The sequence below is a fragment of the Neophocaena asiaeorientalis genome, unplaced genomic scaffold, assembly GCF_003031525.2.
Source record: "Neophocaena asiaeorientalis asiaeorientalis breed wild unplaced genomic scaffold, Neophocaena_asiaeorientalis_V1.1 scaffold1, whole genome shotgun sequence".
In the NCBI taxonomy this organism is placed as follows: Eukaryota; Metazoa; Chordata; class Mammalia; order Artiodactyla; family Phocoenidae; genus Neophocaena; species Neophocaena asiaeorientalis.
In genome coordinates this window covers 4,739,651-4,764,923 of record NW_020171981.1, presented here as the reverse complement: position 1 = coordinate 4,764,923, position 25,273 = coordinate 4,739,651, and the positions used below count along the sequence as shown (strand labels likewise).

Genomic DNA, 25,273 nt, shown 5'->3' with positions numbered 1-25,273 from the left:
GATAATTACCTTAAACGTGAATGGATTAAATGCTCCAACCAAAAGACACAGGCTTGCTGAATGGATACAAAAACAAGACCCATCTATATGCTGTCTACAGGAGACCCACTTCAGACCTAGGGACACATACAGACTGAAAGTGAGGGGATGAAAAAAGATATTCCATGCAAATGGAAATCAAAAGAAAGCTGGAGTAGCAATACTTCTATCAGATAAAATAGACTTTAAAATAAAGAATGTTACAAGAGACAAGGAAGGACACTACATAATGGTCAAGGGATCAATCCAAGAAGAAGACGTAACAATTATAAATATATATGCACCCAACATAGGTGCACCTCAATACATAAGGCAACTGCTAACAGCTCTAAAAGAGGAAATCGACAGTAACACAATAACAGTGGGGGACTTTAACACCTCACTTACACCAATGGACAGATCATCCAAAATGAAAATAAATAAGGAAACAGAAGCTTTAAATGACACAATTGACCAGATAGATTTAATTGATATTTATAGGACATTCCGTCCAGAAACAGCAGATTACACTTTCTTCTCAAGTGCGCATGGAACATTCTTCAGGATAGATCACATCTTGGGTCACAAATCAAGCCACAGTAAATTTAAGAAAACTGAAATCATGTCAAGCATCTTTTCGGACCACAACGCTATGAGATTAGAAATGAATTACAGGACTTCCTTGGTGGCACAGTGGTTAGGAATCCACCTGCCAGTGCAGGGGACACGGGTTCGAGCCCTGGTCCGGGAAGATCCCACGTGCCACGGAGCAACTAAGCCCGTGTGCCACAACGATGGAGCCTGCGCTCTAGAGCCCGCGAGCCAAAACTGCTGAGCCCAAATACCACAACTACTGAAGCCCATGCACCTAAAGCCCATGCTCTGCAACAAGAGACGCCAACCAACAAGAAGCCCGCGAACTGCAACGAAGAGTAGCCCCCACTTGCCGCAACTAGAGAAAGCCCGCGCACAGCAACAAAGACCCAAGGCAGCCAAAAAAGTTAATTAATTTTTAAAAAAAGATGAATTACAGGGAAAACAAAAACGTAATAAACACAAGCACATGGAGGCTAAACAGTCCATTGCAACAAAAAGAATAAAATACCTAAGAATAAACCTACCGAGGCTTCCCTGGTGGCGTAGTGGTTAAGAATCCGCCTGCCTAGGCAGGGGCACGGGTTCAAGCCCTGGCCCAGGAGATCCCACATGCCATGGAGCAACTAAATCTGTGCGCCACAACTACTGAGCTTGTGCACTAGAGCTTGTGGACCACAACTGCTGAGCCCGCGTGTCACAACTACTGAAGCCCACGCACCTAGAGCCTGTGCTCCGCAACAAGAGAAGCCACTGCAGTGAGAAGCCCACACACAGCAACAAAGACCCAACACAGCCAAAAATAAAAATAAATAACAAATAAATTTAGAAAAAAAAGAAAAGAATAAACATACCTAGGAAGACAAAAGACCTGTATGCAGAAAACTATAAGACACTGATGGAAGAAATTAAAAATGATACCAACAGATGGAGACATATACCATGTTCTTGGATTGGATGCATCAATATTGTGAAAATGACTATACTACCCAAAGCAATCTGCAGATTCAGTGCAATTCCTATCAAATTACCAATGGCATTTTTTACAGAACTAGAACAAAAAAATCTTAAAATTTGTATGGAGACACAAAAGACCCCGAATAGCCAAAGCAGTCTTGAGGGAAAAAGATGGAGCTGAAGGAGTCAGACTCCCTGACTTCAGACTATACTACAAAGCTACAGTAATCAAGACAGTATGGTCCTGGCACAAAAACAGAAACATAAATCATCTGGGAGACTGGGATTGACATGTATACACTGATGTGTATAAAATGGATGGCTAATAACAACCTGCTGTATAAAAAATAAATTAAAATTTAAAAAAAAATAATAAATGTTTAAAAAAGAAGAAGAATACAAGGGGAAGGGGAAGAGGAACAGCTAAAAGGAACACTTTTGTCTCAGTTATGGGACTCAGATGGGATGGAGCAGGCAGAGGATGGCTGCTTTTTCATAAACCTTGCAGTATATTTGACTTGTAAAACTATGTATGATTTTTTTGAGTGATTACTTTGATAAAAAAATTTAAAATAAGTTTAAAAATCAACCCCAGGGCTTCCCTGGTCCAAAAAAAAAAAAAAAAAAAAAAAAATCAACCCCAAAGTTTTGTAGTGAATATTAACTAAAAATAATAAATAATGAGCACCTTTACAATTCTGTGCACATAGCAGGTATTCAGAAAATACTAGTTTCCTTCCTTTTGTCAATTAGATAGGGTATGTGCTTGCAGTGACATTCTTATGACTCAGAGGTTAGCTGGTTGGCTAAGCGGCAATGTGAGGTATGTCACAAAGCAAATTATGTGCCTTTCTCATCTTTTTTTTTTAATGGATGGTTTTATTTTCCTTGGAGCCATGTCAACCTTATGGTTACTGTTTCTTAGAATTTAGACTTCTGTTCAACTGACACATGAAAAATCACCTGGTCATTGAGTGGATCTAGAGAGCCATGCATAGAACAAATTTAAAAATACTTAGCAACTCTGAAATTACTCTAAGAAACCTGAAAACAATGATATCTATACCTAGATTATAAATTATTTAAGGCCAGTGACATTTCTCTCTCTTCTGTAGTTGTCAATTAGCTGCTTTATTTTCCTGGTCCACAGTGCCTAGCCCACTACTACCTTTGTTCCATGAGCTCTCACCGTGGTGGATGGTGGTGACTGATATTGAAAAGAAAACCAGCCAGCATAAGGTCCTTACATGTTTCATGGACAACACATATTGTGTAACTGGACTGTAAACTCCTTGGGGACACAGACCATATATTCTGCCATGTCAGTACGTCCAGGATAATGAATGCCGTGCAAAAACAGATATTCACTTAGTCATCAGATATACACTGAACACCTACTAAGTGCTGGTCGTCACTGTGCTAAGCTCTAAGAATACCTCAGTGAACTGGACAGGTAAACTCCTGCTGTCTTAGAATTTACATTCTAACAGAATGTTTGTTGAATTCATGTAACCCAGTAAAATGATGGCCCACAATGAGCCATTTAAGCAGGATAAAGAATTGTATATCTAAAGAGTTTAATCATTTTGAGATATGTTTGTTGTATGATGTCAGTACATGCTATAAGAAGGAAACAAGAGATATCTGATCTTTTTTGTCTTTGCTTTTCTTTGCAGATAAGATGCTCCACGTCATTTGCAGCTTTCTTCAAAAGAAAAATCACTAGTGCTCCGCTCTTGCCATAATACCAAACCTTTTGACTTATGCTTTGGTGCTGCAACACTGGAAGAATTGCACACAGGTTCCAGGAATACCTTTTTTTTCATCTGAGTGATTCTTTGTGGATGGAAAAGGGTTTGAGTCTTAATAATTACCCTGTTTTAAAGCTATTTCTCTACAGTCTGAACTGCTTCATAAATTAGGCCACTTACCAATGAGCCACACAGTCAGTTCTTGTCAGGAGCTGGTTGAAAACTGTGCTGTGCATGTAGCAGGGATGGCACAAGAAGATAGCCGTCGTGGTCAAGTGCCATCTACCTTTTATCATGGTGCCAACCAGGAGCTTGACCTGTCCACCAAAGTGTACAAAAGGGAATCAGGAAGTCCTTATTCTGTGTTAGTGGACACCAAGATGAGCAAACCACATCTCCATGAAACAGAGGAGCAGCCGTATTTCAGGGAGACAAGAGCAGTGTCTGACGTGCATGCTGTGAAAGAAGACCGGGAGAATTCTGATGACACAGAAGAGGAGGAGGAGGAGGAAGTCTCCTACAAAAGGGAGCAGATCATAGTGGAGGTAAACCTTAATAATCAAACATTAAATGTATCTAAAGGGGAAAAGGGTGTCTCTTCTCAGTCCAAAGAGACTCCTGTTCTTAAGACAAGCAGTGAGGAGGAAGAGGAAGAGAGTGAGGAAGAGGCCACGGATGACAGTAATGACTATGGAGAAAACGAAAGGCAGAAGAAGAAGGAGAAGATAGTGGAGAAAGTCAGCGTTACCCAAAGGAGAACGAGGAGAGCTGCCTCTGTTGCCGCAGCTGCCACTTCCCCTACTCCCAGAGCTACAAGAGGTCGTAGGAAGAGTGTAGAGCCACCTAAGCGTAAGAAGCGGGCCGCAAAGGAGCCCAAAGCGCCAGTCCAGAAAGCTAAGTGTGAAGAGAAAGAGACTCTGACCTGTGAGAAGTGCCCCAGGGTGTTTAATACTCGCTGGTACCTGGAGAAGCACATGAACGTCACTCATAGGCGCATGCAGATTTGTGATAAGTGTGGCAAGAAGTTTGTCCTGGAAAGTGAGCTGTCCCTTCACCAGCAAACAGACTGTGAAAAAAACATTCAGGTAGGTTTCATCACCAAGAGGGCAAACTTTCCAGGATAGAACCTGGCTGTTCACACTCACCTGGTATCTGCCCCAGAGAATAAATACAATAGAGGCCGAAGGGACAGTTTTCACCAACTTATCTTTTTGAAAGCCCCTGCTTTGGTCTTTTCAAAAGCAGCCTTAACATTTTCTTGCAAAAGCATTAAATTTAACTGACGCTGGACTAGCGGGAACCCAGGTACATTGGAAGGGGGATCTGTTATAGGTGATTGACAAGGAGGTAAAGTCAACACCGACTTTGCACGGAGATTTACTCTTGTAAGACGTGTAATATAATTCATTCTGGCATCTTCTCTGTCAAGGTGGGAGATATCAAGTAAAGGTCAGGAGTAGAGAGAGGTCCTTTTCTAAGGTTTGAAAGGATGCCAGATGCTAGTGTAGCTGATGGGGACAAAAACCATAATGAATCAGACTGGTGGAAATGGAAGATCTCCAGGAGTGAGTTTGCTTTTACCAGTGGAGAGATGACAACACTAAATTTGTCAAGAGGCTCAGCCCATGGGAATATGCAGACTTTAAACGAGGCTGAGCTGGTTGAAAATGTTGCCCACCTGGCAGTAGGGTTATATAATGCTACTGTGCGGTATTGTTAAGGTAACAAAACATGGTATTCAAACCAGGCTAGTCCTTGAAAGGACTGTATTGTGATAGGTTAAGAAGTGCGCTAATTATATCTTGCTGAGTGAATTATATTATGTTGAGCTGTGTCGGTTTGCACGTGTGAATGCATATTAATGAATATTCATAAAAGGTAAGTCTATTAATGTCTCCAAAAGATACGTGAAATAGAAATTTCTTGTACCATGTTTAAGCTAAACTTCTTTTAGAAGATGAAATTGTTTTGTTTCAGTGTGTTTCTTGGAATACTCCTGATTTGGAGCGCTCCTTATTTTTCACATTTCTTTCTTGCTTTTAATGGACAACCACGATCATTGCTTTACTCTAAAGAGGTTTTTTTTAAAAATATAAATTATATTTGCTAAAAATTCACTGCTTTTTGATTTGTCAGTTGTGACTTGATCTCTGACACGCTTGGTAAATAAAAGAAGACTGGATCATGGTGCCTACCCTCCAATAACTACTGGTGCCCAGGGCCTGGTTCTGAATTGGTTGCAACAGTTCAGGCCAAAAGGAGTGCAATGCTGTGCTGCACCCTAGGGGTCAAACTTAGTTCTGTAATGATTCGTTGCTGAAAAAGGTATATCTTGATCTTGATGTTTATATAGTTTGTTTGTTTTTTTTACTTAAATTTGCTTCATTAAGTACAGAAAATATTTAATAAATCCTTTTCGTGTGTGACTTTCTTCACTATTCCTCACCATAATTTCATTTAAACTTGTATTTAGGTTTTGTGGATTCTGCTAAAGGAACTCTTCTTGCGTTTCTAATCCTGATGACCTGGTAACAAGTAAAAATTAAAACTGTGCCCTACAAAATAGCTTATAGGAGTTGTCTGTCCTTCTCTCGAGCAGTATCCAACCAGAGGCTTATCTCTGTGACTCTTCTCAGAGTCCTTGTTTCCTGAAGGGATAATGTGTTCAGAGATCTTTTTTTACAGTGAATAACAGCTTGCTCCCTTCAGCATCCCAGAGTCCGATGGTTACCTAGAACTTCCTAATATTGCTTTTAACCAGAAGTATTTTATTTTGACACATGTTATGATAGCCTAGACTAGTGATGATCCATAGTACAGGGAACTAGGCAGGACCGCCTGTGTCTCCTACAGATGCCTATGTGAGAGATCTGGAGCTGGGCTCCCCGGGAAAAGGGAGGATGAGACCAACAGCTGAGGGGTCATATTAAATTCTGTCAGGGGGGAATGTTTAATAGAGAAAATTAGATTTGGGAAAATATAATAAAATCTCAATAATCTGTGTCAATGAAGGCTCCAAATGCATTCTCTAAGCTACAAAAACATTGGTATATTTCTACAGATATATAACCATTAATGTACGCTTTATCTTGTTTTTATTTATGTTAATCTAAAATTAGTTTGTATTCTCTGGTAAACACGTATTAACTGCATAGTAACCCACGTGTAGGAAACAGCTGCTCTTGGTAATCCATATATTAAAAAAAAAAAACTTGAAGGTTCTTTTCAAAGGTATAATGCTAATTCAGTCAGTTCTTTGACATTAGTGGAACTTTCTTTTTGCCTTACGTTTTGCCATTGTCTTCATACTCCCAAAGTGTCTCTAAAAAAATTCATCTTGGAAAATAGAACACAAGGACGTTGGTGTTGGAATCTGGACTCTGTGGATTTGTTTTGGATTCTGGCCTGTGCCACAAATCTAAAGCACACCCGTTTCATGGGACTTCCCTGGTGGTCCAGTAGTTAGGACTCGGCACTTTCACTGCCGTGTCCCAGGTTCAATCCGTCCCTGGTCAGGAGAACTAAGATCCTGCAAGCTGTGCAGCTTGGCCAAATAATAATAATAATAATAAGGCACACCCATTTCAGCTGCCAGTCAGCAGGCGTGGCTTTCTGGAAGCTCCTATAAATAAAGATTATTTCTATTTATCCTGCTCAGTGTGTTTCCTGTAATAAATCATTCAAGAAACTCTGGTCCCTTCACGAACATATCAAGATCGTCCATGGATATGCAGAAAAGAAATTTTCCTGTGAAATTTGTGAGAAGAAATTCTATACCATGGCTCACGTACGGAAACACATGGTTGGTAAGTCTTTTCTGTTGCTTTTCTCGTACACCTATAATTTTCCCTTGTTTTTTGGTGTGTTTTATACTTTGGATTGGGCAGGATATGAGGAACTGCCTTATTTGAATCAGTTTTGACTTGTTGAAACTAAATACAACGTGTCTTCGGTAAGCATCACCAAATTGGATGGTAGAGTCTTCCACACCCAGGTTTCTTTTCAACGTGGTTATTTTTTCCTTCAGAACTTTGCCGTTAAAGCCTCACAGATTAGAGAACCATCAATTAAGATGGCAGGACCGCCTTACAGTAGGACATATCTCTTTTCCCATTTGAGCCCTTTGGTGGACTGTTTTTGAGCATAAGTGCATTCTGTGTTGCAGCACACACGAAAGACATGCCATTTACCTGTGAAACCTGTGGAAAGTCATTCAAACGCAGTATGTCACTCAAGGTGCACTCCTTGCAGCACTCTGGAGAGAAGCCCTTCAGATGCGAGGTAAGGCGCGCGCTGCCCACCAGGCCCAGGCGTGGGGGCTGGCTTGCGTTGACGTGGTGAGCCGTGGGAGAGAGGCGTGCCTCGTGCGAGGCACAAGGCTGCGTTTCCACAGAGCCGTCAGACCCGTGCTCTGAGCGTTGCGTTATCTCACTGCTGGATAGAGAGCGGTCATTTTTAACGCAGAGTTAACTCACTTAGATCAGGTTAAGTTTGGGAATAACACGTGACGAGTCATTTTACTTTTCTCAGTAATTCAGAGAAGTTAGATATACTTCAGGGATAATTATTTGGGAAATTTTCCCTTTTATTATAACTCAGCTACGGAAATATAGCAGAGCCAAATAGTTGACACAAGCAGGTTCTATTTTGAGTATGAAAAATATACCTGATCTCAGGCTATGTAGGGTGGGCGCAGGTAAAGCTGCTATGCTTGGCACTCAAAAATCTCCACTGTGTCCAATGCAGAACTGTGACGAAAGGTTTCAGTACAAGTACCAGCTACGCTCCCACATGAGCATCCACATTGGGCACAAACAGTTCATGTGCCAGTGGTGTGGCAAGGATTTCAACATGAAGCAGTACTTCGACGAACACATGAAAACACACACTGGTAAGAATTTCTTGGGAAAGGTACAGATATGTCTCAAGCACTTGTTAATGATCACCTGTGAGTCTGTTTACTTAAAGTTCTAAGCCACGAGTCTGCATTCTAAGTGCAAATTCCGCTTTAAATAAACCTGATATATAAAAATACAAATTTATAATACCGAAAAGTTAGGCTTTCATAATTTTATTTATTTAAAAAAGGATTGTTAGTGCCTTTTAACTGTGGGTTCCTTCAAGATGATGGACTCTTTATTTGGGACACAGGATCTCCTGAAATTATATGAAAATTGTTTTGCATATGTGTCTATGTTATTTTTCTAAGGAAAGGGTTCTGGGTCTTTAAAAAATGGAGGCCATTTTTTGGGGGGTTTTATTTATTTATTTTATTTTTGGCTGCGTTAAGGTCTTCATTGCCGCGAGCGGGCTTTCTCTAGTTGCCGTGAGCGGGGGCTTCTCTTTTGCGCTGTGCGGGCTTTTCATTGCAGTGGCTTCTCTTGTTGCGGAGCACGGGCTCTAGGCGCGCGGGCTTCTCATTTCAGTGGCTTCTCTTGTTGCGGAGCACGGGCTCTAGGCGCACGGGCTTCAGTAGTTGTGGCACGTGGGCTCGGTAGTTGTGGCTTGTGGGCTCTAGAGCGCAGGCTCAGTAGTTGTGGCGCACGGGCTGAGTTGCCCCGAGGCATGTGGGATCGTCCTGGACCGGGGCTCAAACCTGTGTTCCCTGCATTGGCAGATGGATTCTTATCCACTGCACCACCAGGGAAGTCCCTGAGGACATTGTTTTTAATAGGATACCCTCTCAATATTCTTAAAGTTTGGTTGGATTTTATTTACCAAAATTCACTACTTTTTACGAACACATCCATCAAATGAGTTTAAGTAGTATTTTAACTACATTGTGTTTTCAGAGGTATATGCTTCATAGCGTCGATTTGAGTCTTGAAAGCATTGGATCATACAGCCTCCAGGAAGCTAGTTAGAATAATAGCCCCCTGTAAACACTGGGGCATTGTACGTCTGTCTTATCTTGATGCTCTGGAATTAGCTGTCTTGGCACAAATTGAACAGTGTGAAACATATTTCAAGTTTCTAAATAAAATCTAATCACAGGACTCTAGGTTCTGTTAGTCTACAGAGTAGCAGAGCCAGAAAGAACCACAAGACATATCTTCCTTAGCCTGCTTAACTAGTGGTGAGAAAGTTCTGCCCGTAGCTGCGCCTCTGTAGTTCCCATCTCTATTAAGTCCAAAGAAAAACACCTGCCTGGTGGGCTTCTTTCCCATTCGGAGCAGGACCTCTGATTTCAAGGAATAAGCCAGAGGAAGAGCCATGAGAGGAGTTTACGTAAATTACATCTCAAAAGGTAGTGATAACTTTGAAGCCTAAGTGGATAGCAGGATATGTCAGAGTATTTTAACAAATTCTCCTCTTAAAATCTGGTGGCTCTTGGATAGGCTTTTAGTTCTGAGTAGCATTTAGGGTGCAGTTTTCTGTTAATTCAGCAGGAAACTATGGAACTAGACAGAAAATAAGTTTTTTTGAAGGCAGAAGCCGTGTCATATTTACACACGGTGCTTGGCACATAGTAGATGCCCAGTAAACGTTTGTCGCAAGATTGGAAGGAACCTCCACCACTTAAGCCTCTGCGCTCACCTTCTCCTTTCTGCCGTCTCCCTGTGCTTCTTCCTCCCGGGTCCCCCCTCTCTCCTTCTCCTCCTGCGTTTCTTACTCTTTCTTCTTTCCCCTTTGTCCTTCTTTCTTTCTTCAGGCCCTTGAATGTCCATAATATGAAACTGAAGTGTACATTTTGTGATTAATGTGTAAGTTGAATAAAACTTTATGTTAAGTATTCTTCTTTGACCAAATAGGCAAGCTGAACATTCCCTGTTTCCTCTAAAGGAGTACAGCCACCTAAATTCACTTAAGTTTTTATTTTTCTCATTAAAAGTAGTAGTACATACTTATTAAAGTATATTAGAAAATATGAAAATTGAAATGATCTATAATCTTATCAATGAGAGGTGACTACTGTTAACACTTTAGCACATATTTTTTTAATTCTATAGTTTCTTAATATACGTATAGATACTATGCATAGGTGTTTATACGTTCATGTATATAGTAACGAAACAAAAATTGGGTCTTTACGCTCTGTTACAACCTGCTTTTTATTTTACTGTATAATGTCATTAACAGTAATATCATTTTAATGGTTGTATAATAGTCCTTCTTATAAACTTGCTGTAATAATAGCCATCATTTATTATGCACATATATGCTGAGTACTATCTTAAATACTTTACATACATTATCTCATTTAATCAGTACAACCTTTACAGTGGTCCTGTTAAGGATGTTATCTCTATTTTATTTAGCCAGTTCCCTTTTGGACATTTAGATGGTTTCTGTTTCCAATTTTTCTACTGTTATAAATAATACTGTGACAAACAACTTTGTGGCTAACACAGCCATGATTATTTACTTAGGATAAATCCCTAGAAATGGGATTATTAGGTCAAAGGGATGTGTATAGTTTTAAGACTTGGTGGTATGTATTGCAAAATAGCCATCCACGTACACTCTTACCAGCTGCACGTGAAAATACCCATTTTCCCAACCCTGTCCAATGCTAAATAAAATCATGGTTGAATTAATCGGTGAAAAGTGGTTTCTTACTGTGTTAATTTGAACATTCTTTTTCATATGCTCGTTGCGTATCAGTATACTTTCTTTTCTGAATTGCTCGTGCCTTTTCTGTATTCATCTTGCCATTGCAGTGTTTGGCTTCTTCTTATTGTTTATGATAGCTCTTTATATATATAGCTCTTTGTGTATATTTATATATATGGGAGCTTGTCTAACACCGATATTAAAATCCTTTTCCCTGGTTTGTATCTGCCTTTTAGTATTGTTTGTAATGATCACACTGGGAAAGCGCTGGATGGTGGAGTTGGACACACCTGGCTCTGCCGCTCACTAGCAGTGTGACCTTAAGTGAATTATGCAACCCCTGTGGGCCTCTGGTTCCTTGGTACTAAATAAGGATTACAATAGTACCTGAAAGGATCCGAGAAGGGTTAGCTTCTAAAGAAGAAAAGGGATACGTCTTTTAAGGCTGGATGAAACCACATTTAGTGTATGTTTTGGTGGGGGTTAAGGCCATTGCAGGAACTGACACTGATTGGGCTGTTTCTTTGCAGTTAAAAGAGAAGTGAGGTAGATCTTATCTAGGGAAGCCGACCAGCCCTCAGGCAGGGTTTCCTGGGATGGTGTGGACATGGGGTGAGTTCAACATAGAATAATTGTTGATTCTCTTTGTACCAGGCACAGTGCTAAGTGCCGAGGGATACAGGATGAATTATGACCTGCTTTTTGCCCTCAAGGAGCTTACAGTCCAGCGGTAGTGATGATGATGATGATGATAATAGCAGCACTAAAATGCACGGAATGTCTGCCACGTACCAAATACTGTTCTAAGCACTTTCCTCGAATTTCTAACTTACCGCAATAACCTATTATTATTATCTTCATTTTTCAGATGAGGCTCAGAGAGTAAAGAACTTGTCCAAGGCAGTCTGACTCCAGAAACACATACTTAGTTACTCTGATACAAATTTAATGAAGCAAGTAATAAAATGGAGGGATACGCAGGACATCATGAGGGCAAAAAGCACCATCCCAGAGTCTGGTTCTCAGCTTCCAGAATTTGTCAGTGTACCCAAGCAGATGAGGGTCAGAGGGATTGATCTGTGCTAAACAATCTGAATAATATATAAATAAAGTTGCTAATTTACAGTGAAAAGCCTGAGTGAGTGACAAGTGCTTCCGAACTCTTATGTTCTTTGGTCTGAATATTCTTTGCCTAAAATAAATTTATATGAGAAGCTAAATTATAATCACAAGATCATCAGGGACAGAAAATTACAGCAAAGGAAGGTAATTGAGTGATCTTAATTGTGAGTACCATCCTTCATGGAATCCAAGAAGCCATCAGTTTTAAGACAAACCTCATTTATGTATCGCTAAGAAAATGCTGCAAATTAAAGAATGACACGTCACCGATCGTTATGGTATATGTCAGTTTCACAGATGTAAATATTTGGGGGGAAATGCATGTCTTAGAATTAACTAATATTTATTTATAAATATTAATCAAGAATCTACTAAACGGGGCTACTGTAGCGAACAAGACTGAAATAGTCCCTAGATTCACAGAGCTTATAGTCACGTTGGGGTGATAGACAGGCAAGGCCTAACAGTGGTTTGGTGATGAGAGCACAGTAAGTACAACTAAATGAAGTTGGTTAGAGTTTGATGGATTGGGGGAGGAGGGGAGGCAGGGAGTATAATAAGACACGATACCGGAGAGCAGTAAGCAAGTACTGCATCACAGAATGAGCCATGTAGAAAAGTTTGAGCTTTATTCTGAGGACAGTGGGACGTTCTTCGGTGGCTTTAAGCAGAACGTGACACATCTGAAAGGTCGCTCTGGCTACAGTGTGGAGAGTGGATTGGAGGGTGGGGAGCAAGAATAGAGATGGTGAAGCCAGTCGGGTGGACATTGCAGTAATCCAGGTGAACGATTGTAACGTGATGGTAGGCCAGATATATAGATACACAGATTTCTGATGCTGCTCCAGGATATTCATAAGCAGACTGGGGTGCTTGTGTTCATTGGCCAGATCACTTTTTCCTTTGAAAGTTCAATAGACAGCTAAGTAGCCGAATTCTTGCTCTTTCTATCTTCCCTGCAGATTCTGTCTTCATTTATTATGTGCGTTCTTCAGACTCATTACAGTACCGTTTCTTATAATTAGGTTAGCTTTATCTGTATGTAACAGTTAGGTTACATCATAAGATGTATCGACATATGTGCTTTCTAGTTACCTAAGGACTTAGCTGTTAGTATCTCCTCCAGCCACCCATTTACTAGCACTTCCTTAAGGTGGGACATTGTGCAGGTGGTTGATTTCAAATGTTACATTTTGATTTTTCCTTGTTTCAGCCTCATTGTAATCTTACCTTGAGGTTTCAGGGAAACCTTACCATCAGTCATTAGCACAGTTAGGAGATAGGGCCTAATGAATAATGAGAGTTAGAGTTGGGTGGGATTGTGGGTTTATGTCTGAGTAACAAATGTGGAAAACTTGGTAGGACATCAAGAAATGGATAAAAGATGACTAAGTAGTTAAAAGGACCCATTTAAATTTGAATACATGGATTTATGGTAGGCCAGTTCTAACAGTTCTTAGTCTTTCTGCGGCAAATCATTATAGCCTAGAAGACTACAAATGAGAGATGGATGATGAGAGAGATCCAGGACTGGATCCAGGTTTGAGCACATAACAGAAAGTTACATGTCCATACATTAAGTAAACTATCAATGAATAAAGTGTCTAGTGAACCTAGGAAGTGATTAGTGAATTAAGTGGAGAATGTTTGCTTGTATTAGACTAACAATTCAAACATTAGGTCCTTAGGCTCTGGTTCCGCATGGCTGTTAGCAATGAAGTCAAGGAGGAAGGGGTCAAGGGGATTGATAGGTTATCAAACAGGTGTGCTTTTAAAACATTTTATTATACAAGTAAATCATGTTTATTTTAGAAAACAGGAAGTACATATAAGCATCAAAAATAGAGTAAAATGTCACTCATAATCCCATTATCTAGAGATGATCACCGGTAACATTTGTTTTATTTCTTTCCATATGTTCCTACACGTATTTTTCATTAAAAATGGATAATACCGTGCGTACGTGTTCATAACTTGCTTGTTTTACTTAATAGACTATAGATAACAGATTATAGATTTTCATGTTAATAACTACATTTCTATACTTTTATAATATTGTTTTTAATAGCACTCTCCATTAGATGGGCGTTACCACAACTGATTTAATCAATTCCATTTAACATAGAATTTGAAGTTTTTAATTGGAGGAAATGGATTAAAAGGAAGGAACACGAGCCAGTACAGAATTTATCTAGAAAGATGAGTATGAATCATAGTGAAGAGCCTAGCAGTGGCAGTGATTGAATAATGAAAGGTAGGAAGATAAAAGAAATATTATAGTCAGCAAATAGTACCGGTAACCATGGAGAAAACTGATCCCTCCTGATGGTTCGATTCAGTCTCTCATGGGAAGTGAGGAAAAGTCTGGCTCCCATGGAAGGAGGCAACAGGAGATGTCAGTTTTCAAAGGCAGAGAGAAGAAATAAGGACTACAACATGGATAAAGGGGAGTTTGCGCATAGTGTTAAAAGGAGTCCCAAAGTGGAGGAAAACAGTAAGAAAATAACATTCCTTTGTGTGTTCAGGAATGCACAAGACGTTGAGGTGTGAAGCGCCGTTGTGTTACGTGTCTGGCGCCAGACTGCAGAGTTTTAAATCCTGCCTCTCCACTGACTGTAGAACCTCCAGCAAGTTTCTTAATTTCCTCATCAGTAAAATAGGGATAATAGCGTACCTACCTCATAAGGCTGTGAGGATCACCAGAGGTTAATAAGGTGTCAAGGGATTAGAACAGTGCCAAGCACGCACTAAGACTCCATACACAACAGCTCTTATTTATACAGAGTAGAATAAGGACACCTGTTAGAAACAGAGGGAGTAATCATTGAAGTGAGAGCAAACTCTTATAGCAGGAGCTACAGTCGAGATACAAGCGACATACACTGAGCATTGGTGAAGGAATTGCTAAATACAAGCACATGGTCGCTGAAGCACACGTGGACAGGTATTCCGCACCGCACCACAGCATTCTGGATGCAGTGACCATGGACGTGTGTGTCCAAACATCATTTTGTTTCTCCCTGTGGCCTGGGGAGAGAGGCAGGCAGACATAGCATAGAACTAAGCAGTAAGTCCAAAGGAAAGTTAGGAAGTTTAAAAATTAAGCCCTTAGAACCCAGACCTAATTTCCTCCCTAAGTGCCCTTAGAGCTAGGGGGTTTTGTTTCCTTTTTGGCTCATTTCCCCAGTGGTTCTCCACCAAGAACGGTAGCCTGCCGCTCAACCATCCCCACACCCATGGGCATTTGGCAATGGTGTGGGGACATTCTTGATGGTCAGAATTTCTTGGGGGCATATAAGTAGTCTGGCGCCAGGACCACTGAGCGCTCTTCAGGTGTGCAGACAGCCCCACGTAACGGAGAGCCGCCTGCAGAGAAACACTGTGGTGCGAAATCTGTGTTGTAGGGTGAGTCAGTCCAGAATTTCCCCAGATAGCAAAGCGTCAGCTGCATTCTAAGGATTATGTTCGAGTAGACGTGCGGAGACGTATGTCCTCCACAAGACATTTTCAGCAAAGTCCTACTCTGGGTTGGAATGTCAGAAATTGCTCACAGATCGGCTCGCCTATGCTTAGAGGCAGAGACTCATCTGTGGGCTTGGTTCCCTGGAACACAGGAAAGCCATTTGAACACTTCTTCCTGTAGGATGTGGAAGATCACTACTGTAGAAGCCTTTCTTGTTCTTTTAACCAAGCCCAGATGGTAGGTTGTAAGTAAGTTTTAGTTGTATCTGCTCCTTTTTGTTAAGTCCCAACTTTGGGGAACTCTTTTATGACTACTAGAATATAATATGCCATAAGGGAGAGGAGTGGTAACCTCCTTTTTTGGTATGAGGAATAGCTGGGGCACATACTTGCCGCCTAGTGTGTTAATCCTGTTTTTGTGTCTGTGTTCGTCTCAGGAGAGAAACCCTTTATCTGTGAAATCTGTGGCAAAAGCTTCACCAGCCGCCCCAACATGAAGAGGCACCGCAGAACTCATACAGGCGAGAAGCCCTATCCGTGTGATGTGTGCGGCCAGCGGTTCCGCTTCTCCAACATGCTTAAGGCCCACAAAGAGAAGTGCTTTCGGGTGACCAGCCCCGTGAACGTGCCGCCTGCTGTCCAGATCCCACTCACAACCTCCCCGGCCACCCCAGTTCCTTCTGTGGGGAGCACCCCCACGACCCCCGCCCCTCCCATCAGCATGAACCCCGTCAGCACGCTAACGCCTCGGCCCATGCCCCACCCCTTCTCGCACCTGCACATCCACGCACACCCTCACCACCCACACCACCTTCCTATCCCCCCGGTCCCTCACCTCCCCCCACCTCCAGCTCTCTTTAAGAGCGAGCCTTTAAATAACAGGGGCCAGGGTGAGGACACCTTTCTGCGGCACCTGGCAGAGAAGAACAGTTCAGCCCAGCATCACTAACATCCATCTCCTTAAATGTGTTCTCCGCGAGTTCCGTGCCCCGGTGTGAGTTTGCAGAGTGGGGGTCGGTGAGCGTTTCTGTAGCTGTCAGACTCTCCTCAGCCTCCACCAAGAGCTCTGTCATTGTCTTGGTGAATCAGCACATCCGAGGGAGTGGACGAGAAGACCCTGAGCTCACGGAGGGAACTGTCGAACCAGGGAACCACCGAACTAAAGCCCAATTTGCTTGCATTTTCTGGTGACTTTTATAAATTTCAAATACTCAGACTTGTGGAATTTTATAATTTCATATCAGCTGATGAGGTATGCTTGCTTTTATATCCTGGACTTCTCCTCAAAGAGGGGACAGGCCTGGTTTCCTTTGTACTAATCGGGAAGGCTGTGACATTAATCCAGAGCATTAATTGTATCACTGTGTATTGTAACATTCTTTTCAGCTTTTGGTGCTGGCTTCAGAGTTGAGCTAGCCATGTTTCACAGTATATCAAGCATTATAGAGAAAGACAGAAATTTTCTTCTTTGTGTAGCTCTCCTAATGCACTCTTTATTTTACTACAGAAATTATTTTAGAGTTTTTGTATAGACTTCTTTAGTAGTCTGTTTCTAAAATGAAATGTATTTCAATAAGCAGTGTAATTTTTTCAGTGTAGCTGGACCTATGTTGTAAAATAGAAAAAATTTTTATAATCATCAAAATGTGATTCTTAAAGATGCATATAACTTCTATAGTTCAAAGTTATTCTTACATCCGTACAACTCAAAGGTGCTTCAGAGACTAGATGTATCTGAAAGGGTCTCCAGACCAGGTTACTGCGAAAATGAGGTTTTGCTTTCGGAATTTGGCATAAGTCCTTGGTAGTTTTTTAATCTCTGCTTAACACTCGGGGGCCTGTTAGGCTCACGGACATGCTGTGTCCTCCGTGTTTCGTTCGGCTCAGTTAGTACGTTGAATGGAATGATTTGCAGAGGGTTGAGCCTTTTCCAGGGAGGTCACCTGAAGCTGGCCTGTTTTGAAAATCTGAGTAAAGCCGTTCGCCGTCAAGAGGAGGAGGTGGCGGAGGCTGTTTCCTCTCAGTCACGTCTCGCTTCCCCCAGAAATGTGTTCAGGTTCAGCCTCTGTGGGACGACCAACTGAAGTCTCCTAATACACTGCTCACTTTAAGGTTGCTTTATTTTTCTAATTGTCACAAAAAGATAAAATAGTACACTAAAATCACAAACGTGGTGTTGCCTGATAGCGGCTGAGAAATTTGGATAAGAACACAAATTGGTTATGACTTTTAAAATGTCTCTTCTATCCATGGATGTAGTCACAACTTCGAGCTATTCTGACACAGTTTAAATTGTGGTGAGAGAGAGAAAATGACGTTTTGCTGCCCTGTCCTCTGCAAGCGATGATGTGATAGCAGCCTTCTTGGTGATAAGGAGAGCCGCAAATGGGGCAGGTTTGAAAGAGTTTGGGTAACTTCTAAAGAGCATGGTCAGTCAGGAGCTCATTATAAGAAAGGCTGAACAGAAGGGCTGACAGATTGGTTATATTTAACTGATCACATTTATCCAGACTCAGTGTAGATAAAAGTTTTGTAATTTTTCATCTCAGCGAACTGAGTTTCAAAGCGAGGTCTTTCTTTCTCCCCCCCGCCCCTCTCTCTCTCTCTCTCTTATTTTTTTAATCTTGAAATTTCTTCATTTTTCTTTCCTCAAGGTTTTAAATCTTTGCCTGAATCAGAACCCTGACTTTTATTTATTTTTTTATTTTTAATATTAAGTGTGCAGATAGACTTACAGCACTTTTTCTGGCTGATTAGCTCTGTGGTAGGAAAACTGGAACTCTTTCTATTGAGGTTAAGTCCCTATTTTTAAAATATCGCATTCTCTGTTAGCTTTTTGGTTTAATATTTCCAGATTTTTTCCTTCTGATTACTGCCTTTGTCTTCTATAATGAGCATAGGAGAATTTGGGAATGAGGCGGAAAAGTATCTCAAGACATACTTTTCCTGTTTCTGGATGTAACTTCTAAGGAATGTGGTATTAAATATTTGTATACATTCTTTGAACACTCAAGTACCCAAACCAGTAAGAAAAGTTAATTCCTTATTTATGACTGTTATATCTTTAGTGGCTGCCTCCCCTTATTTACACAGTCTCCTTGGCGTTCCATGACAAGTTTGTGGATATACCATGTGTGGTATATGTGTGGACATACCATTATTTCATGTCCAAGCTTGTAATATTAAAATGATGTTTAAGATGTAAATTACAGCTTAGTTAATTGGTTATACCTTATTTTGTTCTAAATAAATTTACAATATTGGGCAGCAGTTCTGAATTCTAGACTTGAGACCATTGAATCAACCATTTTATGAGGTGTACTATAAAGACACACTGGAAGATTCAGGTAGTCATATTTGATTTTCCATTCAAGTGAATATAGCCATAAGAAAATATCTACTACATAGGAAAACCAATATTAAGCAAATAATCACCACCACCCTTAACAGAAGCAAAGAAAGGATTATCTTTTTTTAAAAATCAGCACTGTCAAACAATACATTTCTTAGTGAAATGTATTGTGGAACAATCTGGAAACTTCCAACTTTTTTTCCCTAGATAAGCATACCCTCCCTGACTTGGGGTTTGTGGTCTTCGGGAAAACTGCTCAGAATATAACGACTCCTCACCAGTGTCATATTACATATGCCTAATGAAATGCATTAAGAATATTCATACCATTAATGCTTCTGAATAGAAGGACTGAAGAATTAAGCCTTAAACGTATACGTGCATCAGGTTTAACACGCTTAAGACTCAAACTCAGGGTTAAAATTTTGATTGGGGTCCTTTACTAAAATAAAAGTTGCATTTATATATGGTGTGTTCCCTCCCGCCTATAGTACAGCACCCTGTGACTTATTCAAAACTTATTAACTACTTGTTATCTGTTTATGAAAAAAAGAACTGTGGAGGAGTTTGAGTTCTCAGCCCTTATCTGTACTTAAATTTTAAAGACAGCAAAGGCCACATTTCAGCATTATATAGATACCAAATTGAGGCTGTTTCTCCTGACTTAATTTTACTGTCTTCAAAGGCTTGTGTCGTCGCTAGAGTTAAGACTTACTTGAAAATTCCCAGCTTGAGTTGCTATTGCTTTTTGAATTTTTTTTGCACTTTCCTATTCTTTTCTCACAGATGTATCATTCAAATATAAACTCTTCCTTAGCCTGAATGAAAGGCTGCTTGTTGCTTTCTCAAATTGAGTGGGGCGGGCTCATACTGAGTCAGATTTTACATCTGAATGAAGAAGATAAGATGAACGGTTTAAAAGCACGTGGCTTCCTTTCCGTGTATATTTGTGATTTGATCCTTATTTTTAGCAAGCAGGGAAGTCTCCACATAAAACTTTACTACAGTAGTTCAAAGTAACCTTTGCAAATCAGTTATGTATACTTTTACAGTCTACCGTTTTTCCATTAACCGTTCTAAATTAATGACTGAGCGTGGATATTACCACAGTTGTACCGTCTTTTTTAAAACTACATTGGTTGAAAGTACCTTTTCATTGTGGTTAGAATGCTCCCTATAACTTGATTGTCCCTTGTATACTAACTGGAGGCAAAATACTCTGAAGAGATACTTGTACACTTTTTCTACTTCTTGAAATTTTTTTCACTTTTTATGTTTCTTGAACGGATATGCTTGTTTAGCTTAATTTTTACTTCACTGGAAGTTTTAAATCTTAAGAAAATCAAGCAGAAATAGAAATCCATTGCAGACGTGTATTATATTTACCACATCTTGAAGATTTCCGTTAGTGAGACACAGAATGGTAGTAGGTGGGGTTTTAATGTTTAAAAAGAGAGAGAGAGAGCGAGAGAAGAAAACTAAAGTTAGAGAAACCCATCTGTTTGAGCTACTGCATAGAAGAGACAACTTTTATTACATCGCTGATCCACACGATGAACATTTCGATGCTGTTCCAGACTGTATGGGAAGTATTTGATGAAAAAGGGATAAGTTACACCTAAGAATTTTATCAACTCTCTCCCATTACAAAAATCAACTAACTTGGAATTCTTCAGACTATAAAATTGAGCAAGTAAATATTGGGTTTTAATTTTCATTTACCTAAACCAAGATAGGAAATTTCCCAAAAGATCATTTTTTTCGGGAATGAAAGGTCATGAGCCACTAGAGATACTGGCATTATTATGTACTAGCAACACCCTAGCTAACCTGCTTCTGTCATCTGTAGTGTTTATAACAAATAACAATGACCTTCCAACCCTGGACACTACCTCGATAAAGCAAACCAGAGATCCTCTCTACACTTTCTATGGAAGCCATAAAAGTTGCCATCGATATATCTACTTTCATAGTTCTGTACTTTTATACTCTCTAGACTTTTTATAGACTTTGTGATCAGATCTTTTTGTCTTAGAGGATAGGTTTTGCAAGATTCAAAGGAAAATCAAACTCCTTGGTTGTCCCAGCTTTGAAGCTTTAGCCTCAGTAAATTTGTTTAAGGAACTAGATAATGTACCACTTATCAAATTTTTCATTAAACTATTTTGCAGAATTGCATATCGGGAAAACAAACTTCTCTTTCTCATTCCCTAAGTAGAAGCTATATTGTTGCAAGAAGCTACTTACAAAGCGGATTTCTACCTTATTAGACTCTGTGTATAACTTGATAATACATGTCTTGTCATAATGTTCCTGGAGTTGTTTTTATTTCCTTATGACAGATTAGTGAGTGTACATCTCTCACTAGTCCTGTATTATCTCACTGCAGCTTCAGTCTCTCTCACTCTGTTCTTGAGTGCCTTCAAAAAGCCAGCATCATGGAACATTCTTTTCCTGATCTAAATCCTACCTCTGATTATTCATCGTCCATGAGTATTGGAACTCACTCTTATTCCAATTGATTTGTCTCTACAAACTAGCTCTAAAACCTTGGATGTGAATTTTTTATGTATTTCTGTTTTGTTCCCCCATGTCACTTTTAGATTACATTTTAAACTTTTATTTATATCTTATTTCTTCACGTATTACATCTCTAGTGATGAAAGGCTTTATCCTTATCTTAACTGCTCGTGTTCCTTTCTTTCACCAGAAAGTAGATGTTCCTTTCAAATTAAAGGTCATTGAGTATCTCTTTTGAACATCTTTTTCTCATCTTAGTCTTCCTGAAATGCCTCCCCTTTCTGATTAAGGGATCCAGATTGCTGCTCTTGCTATGCCCTGTTCTGATACGCTCTCTCTCTTCGAGAAACATTTGGCCAGGTTGTACCCATAATGTTATTTTAGTCAAATCAATTTAAAAGTGCTCTCTGGGTTTATCCGAAGTCCTTTACTGATTTTTGATCTGCCTCTCTCATCCTTCTGTCCCTCAGAAACTTCCGGTTACTCTCTTCTACTTGTTCACATCTAATTAATTTTTAAAATATTGTTGATACGTAGTATATGAAGGATGTCATAAAAAGGAGGTTTCAGTGTGTTCTCCGTGTGATATGAGCACCTTATTGATAAAACATTGTAGCGATTGGCTCATCTTTCACGGTCAGAACCGCAGTTCGTGCTGCGTACAGGTGTCCGGCTCCCTTTCAGTTCTCCTCCCAAACTGAAGACAAACAGACCTCATTAAAATGAGGAAATTAGATTGCTTTTTTTTTTAAGTGAATGAAAGCTATTTTGGCCTTAGTCGAAATTTTTCCTTTCTGACTTAAGACGTCATGCCCCTTTCCTTAAAGTTGATAATACTGATACTCAGGTTTTCAAGGCTAACTAACCACCACGTGACGTGGGAGTCTAAGAAGGCAGCTGTTAATAAATTCTTGTTCCTTTTATCTGGCGACAGTACGTTATTGGTGGGGTAGTGTGACAGTGTGAGAATGCTTATGTTTGATAATGGATACATTCAAGACAGTTGAAGATGTCACTGGCTGTTTGGAATGGGAATACTTGTTTACAAAATGCAAAAAGTAGATTTCTACAGAAATAAGTGACAAGAGTTTCTTGTTGTTTGAAATCTTCTTGCTTTAGTATGCCTTGATAGTCCCCAGACCTAGAAGTTTGCCTCTTTTAGGTGGTAACTGGCTACCTAAAGTAACCACTTTGAATCTGTGGCTTTTCTCCTGGGACTCTCAGGCAGTACAGCAGTGGGAGCCGTGCGGGGAGCGGGGGAGGGGGGGGCGCTCACACCTGAGGAGCCACATCCCTGAGACAGACTGTTGGCTTGTTTCATGTCTTTGTACGTAGGAGACGTTTGGCACAAGTATCAAAGGGCCTTTGCCTCTAAGAAGTATCTCCTCCGCTTTCTAGTTTCACACTATTTGAGCTTCCCTGGTGAGGTCAGCGATGTTACAAATTAATTGAAAATGATTTTGGGGATGGGGCAAGAAGGGGTAGGAGCTGAATTTTGCTTAACTTTGGAAGGAAATCTGGAACTTGCATTGTTGGTTTTGATCAACCAAAGAGCCTGTCTCTATAGCGGATGTGCCAAAGAATCAAGTTGTTTCTAACTATCCAGCTCCTCCGAACAAACACAGCTTCCTTCTTACCTGACTTTTACAGGTGAAGAGGGACCGTGTGATCACAAGGCCAGAGACATCAACTCACATTCTGCATAGGACTTGAGGCTGCGATTAATCGCATTCAGAAGTTGGTGGGAAATATTTTGTTCTTTTAGAAGCTCCAGCCTATCCTAGAAATACCTTTTCTGTGCTTCATTATTCAACTCATTCGACTTGTTCCAAAAGTAAAAAAGAAAGAAACTGTGTGGCATAGTTTTGGTGTTTACTGCTGAAGTTGTATCCCCAACCATATCTCTGCAGCCTCTGAAAAGCAGATGACTTCTTCTCAATCTTCCATGTGTTTGAACATACATCTTCCTCTTGACATGGGCAGCGTGTTTCTGCTCCACCAGCAGTACTGGCTTTGTCCACAAGGGGGCAACAAAATACTTTAGCTTCTTTATTCTTGCCTTCTAAAGAAAGATCCCGCTTTTAAGTCTCTTATAGAACATTCTCTCTAGGCTCAATATTTATTTATAGATCTCGGTTTTTAAGACAATTTCCCTTATTACTAAGTGCTCAGCCTTCATGATGGAAACAAAGGTTGATATGTGGGTCAGAGGTCCTTGTGGACCAGGCATCTGAATTAGCCTTTTTACATATTGGTGCCAGAGATCGAAAGCCAGAACCTTCCCATGGGGGATCCGTTGTGTGCTAAACGCAGAGCAGGAAGGCCACCCTCCTTGCTTCTTTTCTCCCAAGTCCCACCGCCAGCGCGGGACCATTACATCTCTGAGAAGGACACGAGCGGCAGGGGTAGCTCTGGAGTCTGAATGAGGAAGTGCTTCTTACCTTCTCTGCTCCAAGCAGATGTCTGTTACGGCAGGGACCAAGTCAGCAGGGTCAGCCCTGTGTCCTGACCTGCAGGGAGTCCCCTGCAGCAGCCGCTCCTCCCGGTTAGAATCCAGTGTGTGTTCCCGCTGTGTCAGTTACTTGTCTTAGGGCTCCTAACCCTCATCGGCTCTCTGACCGTGAGTTTTGTTTGTGCTCATAGCAGCACCTTCCTCACAAGAGGCAGGTCAGTAGTCAACCCAGAGGAAACACCAGACCCTGTTTAGCCCGTAGAGCCAGGAGGCATTTGTACCTGGAATGGCCTTGCAAACAGATACCTGCCTGGCCCTTTTTCCCCAGTCAAGTCTGACCCTGAGCAATACAGACAGATAGAGGCATCCACTTGTAACCCCAGCACTTGGCAAAAAACAAAACTGAAGCTGGGATTGGTTTAGGTAACAGGGGGGCCAGGTGTAACTTGTCTGTCTTTATTTTTGTTTTCCCCAACAGTACTGAAATCACTTGCACTTTTCCTCTTTTCTTAAAGAAAAAAATCCAGTTTGCTTGCCAGGAATTGTTCAGCGTTAGGTTTACAAAGCTTGTTGTTGAATGTTGAACATTTGTCCAAAGGAGTTTGACAAAACAGAAGCTGCTTGGTCCCTGTTCTGCCTGCTAGGTCATAAGGATTAAGGCCACGTAGCTGGGGTACTTGTGTCAAGTCCAGAAGAGGGCAGTGCCCCTCTCCTACCTCTGTGAGGACGCAATTGAAGGTGAAGGTGGACTCATGTAGGACAGGTACCTCTCGTGCTGCAAAGAAGTTTAGAGGAGTCTTTCAGTTGGGGAGGTGACAGGTAATAGGACAGGATCTCGTAAGATGGGAAAGATACTGGGGAGAGGAGAGCTGCTTCGCCCCAGGGAACCGTAGTGAGGGGGAACCAAGCTTCCCTCCTGAGTCTCCAAACTTGCCCAGCTTCCCTGAGTCCGCTGTATTCCACTATCCTGTCAGATCCCTCGATGTACTGACTCCCCCCTTGTGTTAACTGTGCCAATGTTTTTTTTTAGCAATTGAAATGCACTTTTTAATTTCAACTCAATCATGATTTTAAGTATAAAAAATTTATAGACTGTTAAAACTACTTTTCTGTGTATTTTTAACCACTTGATGTAGCATTGTTTATTTTATTCTTACGAGACTCTGGTACAAGGTGTGCCACTTCATGATATTTCTGAGATGCTGGGCCTTTGGATGTGTACGGTAACCAACTTAATGCTAATGTTCACAGTTAAAAAAAAAAAAAAAAGTAGTCATATCCATCGTGTGTATTTCTTCATTTCTTCCTTCCTTATCCTCATGTGACAGTCCTCATAATAGGCTGGCCAGCCCACAAATCCTGCTGACCTCTTTATGAAGGGTAACGTTTTCAAGAGTGATTAGTTCTCTTTCATTCTGGGCTGCCTGGCTCAGTGCTGATGGTTTCAGTAACACCACTCCGTGTAGCTGAACGATAACCTGAACATATCCT

At 40.8% G+C, this 25,273-nt stretch overlaps 1 protein-coding gene across 4 annotated transcripts in view; it reads left to right on the top strand.

Annotated features, from left to right (window-relative positions):
- ZNF652 (zinc finger protein 652) overlaps positions 1–25,042 on the top strand; it is a 67,669-nt gene extending 42,627 nt beyond the window's left edge. For 2 of the 4 annotated variants that reach the window (XM_024742165.1, XM_024742156.1), the window contains 5 exons: positions 3,246–4,405; positions 6,979–7,126; positions 7,486–7,601; positions 8,067–8,211; positions 15,896–16,407. In XM_024742165.1, the coding sequence (XP_024597933.1) occupies positions 3,503–4,405; positions 6,979–7,126; positions 7,486–7,601; positions 8,067–8,211; positions 15,896–16,407 (1,824 nt within the window). In that variant the 5' untranslated portion in view covers positions 3,246–3,502. Of the gene's footprint in view, positions 1–2,342; positions 3,023–3,245; positions 4,406–6,978; positions 7,127–7,485; positions 7,602–8,066; positions 8,212–15,895 lie in introns of those variants that run through there. The other 2 variants (XM_024742175.1, XM_024742183.1) reach the window with 2 other exon arrangements.
- The last annotated feature ends 231 nt before the right edge of the window (positions 25,043–25,273 follow it).